We start from the raw sequence: 10,565 nt of genomic DNA, 5'->3' as shown, positions 1-10,565 counted from the left end.
TCATCCAATGGAGATGAATATTGGGGCACAATTTAGAAACATTGGGGCCTAACAATTGAATGGTTTGGATCTTCGAACAAGGTGGGCTTCATTGTATTTTACAAAACATAGTCTCACCTACAAATGGACCACCTATTATATGGCATTACATAGATCATATAACTCATATTCTTTAGAAAATTCATTGGGCCACTTTGTTGGAAGATCTAAATAATTTTCTTGAGCCTCAACATAAATAGGTTGTGCCCTAAAAATCATCTCAATTGGATGATCTTAACCCTCCAATTTAGTATGATGACACCTCGAAAAAATTCTCTACAGTTCGAAGAGTTAGCATAATCTTAGGGAGATGATTTTTGGGCAGCATAATCTTAGGGAGATGATTTTTGGGCCAATGTATATGTACGTTGGTTCTCAACAAATGAATGGTTTGGATCTTCGAACAAAGTGAGCTCAATTGATTTAAAAAAAAAAAAACACTTTTTATGGTGTCGATACTTCAAAGATCTAAACCATTCATTTTTGGGCCCCACTAAGGATTCATGTTCAAAGAGCGAAGAGAGAGAGAGAGAGAGAGAGAGAGAGAGAGAGTAATGGTTGTGAGAAATAAGAATAAGCATAGGTGGGCCTACCTTTTTCAAACATCTAAACAAATCGGATGTTGGGCCCCACCAAGGATTCAAGGAGTCTGCAGAGAGACAGAGAACAAGGGTTCATGGAGAGAGAGAGAGAGAGAGAGAGAGAGAGAGAGAGATCAGTACAACTAGGTGTTGTACTAGTTGTGGGGTCACGTACAGTCGGCAATGGGGGGAGTGAATTTATCACCTCCCTAATTTTTCCATTTTTCCAATCCATAGAAGGAGTAGGTGGAGGCGCTGGAGGTCGAGGAGGCTATTACTATATATGCCCTAAAATCCAGTTACCACGTAATATATTTTGATTAATTAATGGATTTCATGACATTTAGCCGGTATTTTAAAGGATTGTGTAACGTGCTTGTTAGCTGCTGCTTAGGCTCAAAAACCTTAAGCCTTGCACAATGTGACCAATTCAACAATATTTCGGGTGTGGTGAATTAAATGTAAATGCACTCGACCTGGCCTTGAACTAGTGAACTACAACTCAACTCAACTCAACCAAGCCTTTGTGCCAAACTAATTGGGGTCGACCCTACCTGTTTTTACCCAAGTTGTTTTCGTTCTGCCCCTACCTCGTTTTACTCCATCAACTTGGCACGAGTCACTTCATCTCACTGGAGCATCCAAAGGCCTATGTTGAATATGCCCAAAGCATCTTAAGCAGTTCTCTTGAAGGGTTATCCCTTTCCGGTAAATCGCTATGCGCAGCGGGACAAAAACCACATAGAACTTTGAAATTTATTTTCTATCTTGCTTTTGCTCAAGATCCTAGAGTCTGGATTAGTTAATTATGTTAATTAAACGCAAAGAAATACCTCTTTGAAGAAGAAATCAAGGACCACGCTGCTTGATCTACTCCTCAAACGGTTGCGATCGTTCTCAACGCCGCGAACTCCACAAGTTGAACCGATGGATTCTTTTATTTACATCGTTGATTGTGGATGTGAATAACTCTTATTCGCTTCAACAAGGTTTGATCTAATCAATACTTCGTCGTGCTTGTTTGGAACATTTGGGACTTTGACACACGAGTGGTCGTGGACGAGGATCTTGTTGATGGCGTACAGGCTGAGAGGAATGACGGATTTTCGGGCTACGACTTTGTCGAAATCGACAACGCTTCCTTCTTATTTTCTTCTATTTGCTTTCTTTCCCCCTTCTTCTTTCCTCCTTCTTTCTGCCTCTTTTTCTATTTCGCCGTCTCTTTTTCATCGTACAGGGCTTCTCGATCATCATGCTGATTTTTTTCAAGCTTTCCACCACCATTTTCAAAACCAATGCCTAAATCTCCTGTAGATCTTCATGTATGGATTTTCCAAAACTCCGAAGACGCGGCCATGGTGCAAGATCGATGGCTCTGATACCAAATGTTATGGACCTGAATCGGTTCGCAATGGATTTGATCTTCTTAGAGGGAAGATCAACCACTTGACCCACTTTGAGGAAAGGGTCGTTCCTCCTTCTTGTGCAAAAACACAATTTCTAGGATAACTGAGGAATGGCTACATACAAGTTATTTGTAGAAAATTCCTAATCTAGATAATCCTTATCTTTTAAGACTCCTACACATCCCAAACAACTACAAAGAAAATCCTACCAACTAATAAATCTAAACTAATTTATTCTAGCCTAAGAAGGACCCATTGAGGCACGTAACATTGAACGTTTATGTGTTGTAAGTAGGGTTTGAAATTTTGGTAATTTCGATTGAAATTTGGTACGGGAATAAAAAATTAATATTTTTTCCAAACTTTCGACGAAATTGCTGAAATTTTCGAAATTTCACCCAAATTTTCAAATTTTAGACCAAAATTTTGTACGTTTCGGAAAGTTCGGATTTCAATCATTTTGGTGTCGGTGTTGACCGAAATTTTGGATTTCGGTCGAAATTTCAAACCATGGCTGTAAGTCAATGGGAAGATGCCAAGACGATGCGAGAATTGATGGAGAAGAGGGGCGTTAAGTAGGTTCCAAGATACAGCTCTTCGGAGGTAGATGGATGATGTAGGTGCATTTAACCCATATGAAGGCCAAACATGTTGAATCCATGATCGGAGTAATCACGGCCATCGGATCGCTGAGCCAACTGTCCAAATCGACGATAAAGCTTGAGTACTTTCCAAATCATATTCCCAGAAGGCTGAGAACTCCAAGATCACCATGAGATCGGACGACATAAAATATCAGCAATCCTTTTTCACCAGTGATCTAAATTTTAGAAAATTTAGTTTATTTTATTTTATTTTTATTGGAATTTTCCAAGAACGAAGATGTTCATCCAAGTTAGCTTAGATTTATGATTTTTTAGAATTTTTAGGAGTTTAATTTGAGACTTAGTAGATAGCTCAAAAAGTAGAAAGAATGATTGTATAATTTGTTTATATGGATACTGTAAGGTTGAGACCACAAGTAAAAATGACATTGCCATAAATTGAGAGAGGGTTTAGCAGTTGGATGTCCAAAAGTTGGGGTTTTTTTAGTCTTTTTGATTACTAGTTTTAGTCTAATTAGGGAAGGTTTTGAAAAATCTATAATTAAGAAAGGGCAATGATTTTTTCACCCCACTTTAGGATTTTGCGCCCCTCTTTTCACACGATTTGAGGTCAAAAAGCGTTAAAGTCTGCCACAATTCACGTGAAAAAGGGGGCACATAATCCTGGGGGAATCATCTCCCAATCTATAAATACCAGCTCTTCAAAATGAAATTTTAGCCTTTGACTAATTGGCTTTTTCCCTTAAATAGCGTGCATGAGGGGGGGCTTTCTAAATGACCATAGTGAGGGGGTTGGTATAGACATTTGCCACTGAGGACAGAAATGCCCCTTATTATATTGTTCAATACGTTCACGGATAATATTACTAATTTCATCGACTCGAAGGGTTACCATTAGTGTCTCTTAATTCTTTTTCGGAAGCAAAGCGAGAAAAAAAAATAATGCCTAGAGTGGAAGGGCTAATCAATTATTTCTTTCATGGCCCCAAGCATGCCAATATTAGCATGAGATTTATGGGCACTATCGACTAGTACGAAGTGTCAAAAAGGAAATCCTTTGTATAGACATTCGAACCACCGTTGGTCATATTTCTTTTTATCGAGAAATAGAAGAAGCCATACAGGGGTTTTGCCGAGCCTACTCATAAGGTACCTTTTCTATTGCAATTTTTCGATTTTTATATGATGATTTCTTAACTTTCCATAGATAGAAACAGATAGACTAGAAATGACATCTCTTATGTCAATGATACCATCTTTTATAGAGCCAGTTTGAGGTTCCCTACGAAATAAGGCATGGAATGGAGCCACTACGAAGAAGTTCCGGGAGTTACGAAAGAAGCTTTGGGCTCATATTGGCCAAGGGGTTGTGGGTTTTTTTCTACCAATTGGGGCCCTCCCTTCACCACCCCCATGGGGATGGTCTACAGGGTTCATAGCTACTCCTCTTACAACAGGACGCTCATTTCAACCACTGTTGATTTACACTTTACATAGGAAGGTGATATATCTGCCCCCTTCATTACTTGAGACAACCCCCTCTTATGTATTTATCAATTCCCTTTTACACTATAGGGGGTTGTCCCAAGTGAGAATAGGGGGCGTATATAACACTTCACTTTTATTTTACCTTTTACACAAGGAAGTGATATATTCACCCCTTTTTACTCGGGACAACCCGTCTAGTGTATTTATGAATTCTCTTATACACTTGTAGACACCCCCATTTTGCTTCACTTTAACTTACAATATTTCACAAATGACACATGGGATTTTGCTAACTTGCACACTTCTAGAATCCGAAATGTCCAAAACGGGCGACAGAATTTACCCGGTAAGCTAGTTTGACCCAAAATTTGGTAAAATGCCCTGTTGATGACTTTGGTATACTAAAGCCAAGTGAGGAGCTCATTACCATGTAATTGTATACTTCAGATCATCTAAACCATGATCCAAATTTACAGATCAACAATCGGGACAAAATCAGACAGGGTCAATTCACAATCCGAACCCTAATTCCATTCCGAGACCCGATTTTTAGAAAATTATCAAATCAAAAAATGAGGTTGGTTTGAGTGTTTTTATCAATAATAGGGTGCTATTTGGTCAAAATTTAATCAATTAGGGTCAGCCCCAGCTCAGATTAAACAACAGACCACTTAATTGAGCAAAAACCCTGTGAAAACCCGCGGATCAATACGGATGAATGTGAGCCGTCGAAATTATTCAATCCTATGATCAACAACAAGTTTTAACTCATCAATTGGATGGTTGACGGTTCGGATCATCGATCCAAAGTTGATCAAGTTTGTTTGTCCAATTGGATTACTAATTTGATCAACGGTTAGAAAAATGATCCGCCGTTAAAAATCGACGGCTCTCATTGGATGAAAATAATTAAATTTGGAATTTCTATGGAGATATTGGGCTCAAATTAACAAGTAAAAATCAGGGGTTAGTAATTGGAAGGAATTATTTAGAACAAGTTATGAAATCTCGCAAGAAACTCCTACAATGATAATTTTTCACGTTTCTCTCTCCACTCCTTCTCTCTGCTCCCATGGCACGTTTCCCATGCTTGGGAAAACGTTCCATGCTGGAAATCTACTATTTTGTAGGAAGTAGAGATATTTAATTAATTAAAGTTGGAAATAAGCAAAATAAGCTAGAAAATTGCCATTTTGCATAAGGAGAAGATATTTCTTATTGAAAGGCTATCCGTGCTTTCCAATTTCCAGGTTGCACGTATAACTTGGGCGTGGCTTTTTGTCCCAAAGGATTGCCTTTTATAGAAAAAGAACATTCTAGTTCTCTCCTTATCTCTCCATTGATCTTATTTCTAATTCTTCATCTTTTAATCTCACCCCTTGATTTTTCAAAGCTAAACTTAGTAATTCTCTCTATCCATAGCCCGATAAATAGACCCCTCACCCCTTTCATTGAAGGACACCAAAATCTCTCTCTCTCTCTCTCTCTCTCTCTCTCTCTCTCTCTCTCTCTCTAACCAAGCAAACTAGACCCACTCTCCTCAAATCAATTGGCCGCAACCACTTTTCCCAAGTGATCGGAACCATCAGCCCTTTTCTTTAATTAGCTGAAACAGGGTTTTGGCAATTTCTCTTATGGCCTCGAATTGGAATTCAATATCAACAAAAGGAATCAAACGACTTTACTCATTATTGAAGGGATATCATCAAAGGGATTCAAAGCAATAGAGATTCATCATCAAAGTTTGGAAAAAAGGTTGGCCAATTTCCATGTTTCTTTGAATTTGTCCTAAATAGATTATCATGTTTTTATCTTTGCATATGTCTTCCTTTTTCTCTTTTTGCCTTGTTGTTTCCAATCTCTCCCTACTCTAAAGGAACTAACCCAAACCCATTAACCCTCCACCCCACAGCCCATGGCCCACTCGGCCACTTGATAAACATTCCAATAGAATATTAAGGTCACTCGAAACTAGAAACCCATTCAGCTTTGCCGTTCTAACCTATTGGTCTTTTGGTTTATGAGCCACACACGCTCAACCCATTATCAAGCGTATACCCCTTCCCTTGCATTATCCAGCAACACGTGTGACTCATCCCATGCCCATGTTTACACAACCATCATGGCTCAGCTTACGTTCAACCATTAACCATCATGGCTCAGCTTACATTCAACCATTAACCAGCAGGGCTTACATCCTACGCCCAATTTTGATGCCCAGCTACGCTTCGAAGTAATGCTCAACTTGATGTACGTTTTAGTATGTTCAATATTCAAGCTGGCTTATGCCCAAAGCATACATGCCCATCATAACCCTCATTAGACTTGAAACCATTACAGGGCCATGACCCATACCCTATTGCCCAACCAACCTTAACCCATATCCCCATCCCATTCTTCATTGTCCACATACCCATACATCATGTCCTTGCATCCAAATAGCATACCCCCCATAACCTAACAGCATGCACACCATCTTAACAATTCTATGCCCATCAGTATCCATCACTTCCATAGCCACATGTCCATTTCATAGCCATAGTCACATACTCCATTCCCATAGCTACAGACCTCATCTCCATAATCACCTCCCATTGCCAATCATGTCATATCATTATCCACATACCTAACATCCTCTCTCTTAAGCCAAAACCCCTACCTATCACCCTTGCTCTTAAAGCAAACTCACTACCCGGTACTGATGGGGCCCATGCCATCATCGATGACATGGACTGGATGTGGGCCCACTCCAAAGCGCTAAGGAGCAAGCTTAGGTGCTAAGGCAGGCAACTTTGAGACTTTCCATTTCCATCCCTGCCAATGGAACCAGATTTATTTCCATTCTCCTGTGTATCAATTAGGACATATTTCTTTCTATTTTCCTACATGCTAATTAGGATAGATTTATTTCTATTTTGTGTATGGCCGAATAAGGAATATGTCCATTCCATGCATAGCTAAATAAGGACATATAGGATTGAGTTTACTTTTTATTTAGGTTGCCTTTAATAAGGTGCCAGCTTTAGATGTTTCTTTTTGCTTGTATGAGATACCATTTTTAGAATCCCTCTTAATCTATAAAAGAGGGTGGATGAGACATGTAATGGCACTTCTGTTTTGATTATCAATTAATGAATTAAGAGAGAAGACATCATCTCTTAGAGTTTTCTTCTTTTCTCTTTATTTTGCTATCGTAGGACTGCGATTTCCTATTCTTGTGATTTATTTTCGCAGTTCCGCCGTAGCGGATTGCATTATCTGGTATCAAAGCTTGCATTCCACGATCGAGACATTCATCGATGGCACCAAGAAGGAGGCAGATGGCTCGAGCGGCGGCCCATGATGCGATGGAAGAATCCCAAGAAGAGATCCTAGGGCTGAGGAGGCAAATGGAAGAACTCACGGAGCAGTTGAGATCGATGCGTGCTTCTTCTCAAGCAGGAGGTGAAGGATCTGACATAGACGTCGTGAGCCAGCGTCAAGGATTTCCACCGCGGCGACCAACGAGGGCTGAGGCTACCGGAGGTGATTCCAAACGTTGGGAATCAGGTCTCAAGATTGAGATCCCCGAGTTCCATGGAGGGTTAACACCCGAAGATTTCATGGACTGAGTTTTCACCATTGAAGAGATACTTGAGTTCAAGGAGGTTCCAAAGGATCGGGTGGTTCCTTTTATCACTGCTCGACTTCGTGGGAGAGCCGTTGCATGGTGGCAGCAAGTGAAAGTGACCAGGCGTAGGCAGGGCAAGGAGAAGATCATTGCCTGGGAGAAATTGAAGAAGAAGATGATGTCAGAGTTTCTTCCTTATAATTATACTCGTCTACTTTTTAAACAATTGCAGAAATTGAAACAAGGGGCCGATTCGATAGATGAGTATATGGAGAAATTCCATCAACTAGTTGCCCGGAACGATTTGGCGGAATCGGACGAGCAATTAGTTTCCAGATACATTGGAAGATTGAGGCAGGATTTGCAGGATTTGCTAGACCTGTTCGATTGTTGGAGAGTTGCTGAAGCGCATCAGAGGGCAGTAATCTTGAAGAAACAGGCAGGATGCAACAGGCGGTATGGAGGGATCGTTCCAACTACCACCACTCGACCTCCTACCCGAACTCCACAAGTGGGCGTTCCGTCATACAAACCGACTCCACCACAACCAACCCAGACGGTCCCACCATTCCGAACCACAAATCCCACCTAGGGATGAGCAACAGGGCCTCGTTGTTTCAAATGTGGTGAGACAGGGCATCAGGCGAATGAATGCAGAAAAGGTGGACGAGATGGGAAACAATTGCTCATTGAGGAAGCCGAATATGCTAATGATATTGACGACCTTGTTGATTACTCGGTGCCATCAATCTTTGATTCTTATGGTGATGACATTGATGAGGATGTATTACATGGCGATGTTGGGGAGGCACTTGTTACCAGAAAGTTGTTTTTGACACCGAGAGATGAGTCTGGAGATGACTAGCTCCGCAACAACATCTTCCACATCACTTGCACGATTGGAGGAAAGGTTTGTCAGATGGTGATTGATAGTGGATCATGTGAGAATGTGGTATCTGAAGAGACCGTTACAACTTAGTTTGAAGACTGAGAAACACCCCAGCCCATACAAGTTGGCGTGGCTAAAGAAAGGGAACGAGGTGGCTGTCACACAACGATGCCTAGTGCAATTCTCCAGAGGCAACAGATACAAGGACCGAGCATGGTGCGATGTTGTACACATGGACGCTTGTCACCTATTGTTGGGAAGGCCATGGCAGTATGATCATGCAATAGTGCACGATGGGAAGAAGAATACCTATTCCTTCATCTTCAATGGGGTAAAGACCATACTCTCGCAATCCAGGAGCATTGAGCCCAAACCAAAACCTAGGGAGAGTATCAATCTTCTCATGTCCTCCACTTTTACTAGTGCAGTAGAGGAGTCTGGCATTGTATATGCATTGATGAACAAGATGGGAGAGGAGAGCAGAGATATCCCAGAGTTGGTGAGACCCCTGATTGAGGAGTTTTCTGATGACTTCCCAGATGATCTACCATGCGAGTTGCCACCCATGAGAGACATCCAGCATTGCATCGATTTGATACCTGGCGCTAGCCTACCAAATCGAGCACATTACAGGATGAGCCCCACGGAGTATGAGGAGCTGCAATGACAAGTGAATGACCTACTAGAGAGGGGTTTTATCAGAGACAGCATGTGTCCTTGCGTAGTCCTAGCTTTACTAACTCCTAAGAAGGACGGAAGCTGGAGGATGTGCATCGATAGAGACAGCATGAGTCCTTGCGCAGTCCCAGCTTTACTAACTCCTAAGAAGGACGGAAGCTGGAGGATGTGCATCGATAGTAGGGCCATCAACAAGATCACGGTAAAATACTGCTTTCCTATACCGCAGTTAGATGGCATGCTGGACCAGTTAGCAGGTGCACGAGTTTTCTCCAAGCTTGACTTAAAGTCGGGCTACCATCAAATCCGCATTCGACTAGGGGACGAGTGGAAGACGGCATTCAAAACGCGTGACGACTTGTACGAGTGGCTTGTGATGCCGTTTGGACTCTCAAATGCTCCAAGCACATTTATGAGAGTCATGAACCAAGTTCTCCGTCCTTTCATTGGAAAATGTTTGGTAGTTTATTTTGATGATATACTTATATACAGTGCTAACGCTGATACTCACTTGCTTCATTTGCGAGATGCGATGTCTACTCTTCGCAGGGAAACTTATTTGCAACCATGAAGAAGTTCATACTCATGATCGACCAAGTGTTATTCTTGGGCTATGTTGTTTCAGGTGATGGGGTTTCTGTTGACCAGTCTAAAGTGCAAGCAGTGATTGACTGGCCAATTCCAAGGACCCTACATGAGGCCCGTAGCTTCCATGGGCCGGCATCCTTCTACAGGCGGTTCATCCATAACTTCAGTGCAATCATGGCGCCATTCACTGACTGCATGAAGAAGGCTAAGAATCACTTCACCTTCACCCCTGAGGCGAAAAGGAGCTTTATGGAGATTAAGACTAGACTCTCTGCTGCCCCTGTACTAGCCTTACCCGACTTTGAGAGGCCATTTGAGGTGGACTGTGATGCATCCAAGCTAGGCATTGGAGCAGTGTTGAGCCAGGGAGGACGGCCCGTGGCATACTTCAGTGAGAAGATCAATGGTGCGAAACTCAACTATTCTACGTATGACCTTGAATTCTTCACCGTGGTACATACTTTGAGGCACTGGAGACACTACTTGCTGCACAGGGAATTCATCTTATTTTCAGATCATGAAGCCTTTAAACATCTCAACAAGCAACAGAAGTCAAGTGCTCGGCATGCTAAGTGGGCCAGCTATCTTCAGGAGTTCACATTTGTGTTACGACACAAATCAGGGGTGCAAAACCGAGTTGCAGACTCCCTCAGCAGGAAGGCATCTCTATTGGTCACACTA

General features: G+C 41.7%; 1 protein-coding gene across 1 annotated transcript; it reads left to right on the top strand.

Moving 5' to 3' along the window:
• Positions 1 to 8,676: 8,676 nt before the first annotated feature.
• LOC143888652 (uncharacterized) lies at positions 8,677 to 9,285 on the top strand. The gene has a single exon (XM_077393088.1). It carries the CDS (start codon positions 8,677 to 8,679, stop codon positions 9,283 to 9,285), a length of 609 nt encoding a protein of 202 aa, XP_077249203.1.
• The last annotated feature ends 1,280 nt before the right edge of the window (positions 9,286 to 10,565 follow it).

Source organism: Tasmannia lanceolata, unplaced genomic scaffold (genome assembly GCF_043159265.1).
Source record: "Tasmannia lanceolata isolate RefF3 unplaced genomic scaffold, GAP_Taslan_0.1 ptg000012l, whole genome shotgun sequence".
NCBI classification, from domain to species: domain Eukaryota; kingdom Viridiplantae; phylum Streptophyta; class Magnoliopsida; order Canellales; family Winteraceae; genus Tasmannia; species Tasmannia lanceolata.
Note: the sequence above shows the minus strand (reverse complement) of the source record. Positions and strands in the feature narration are given on the sequence as shown.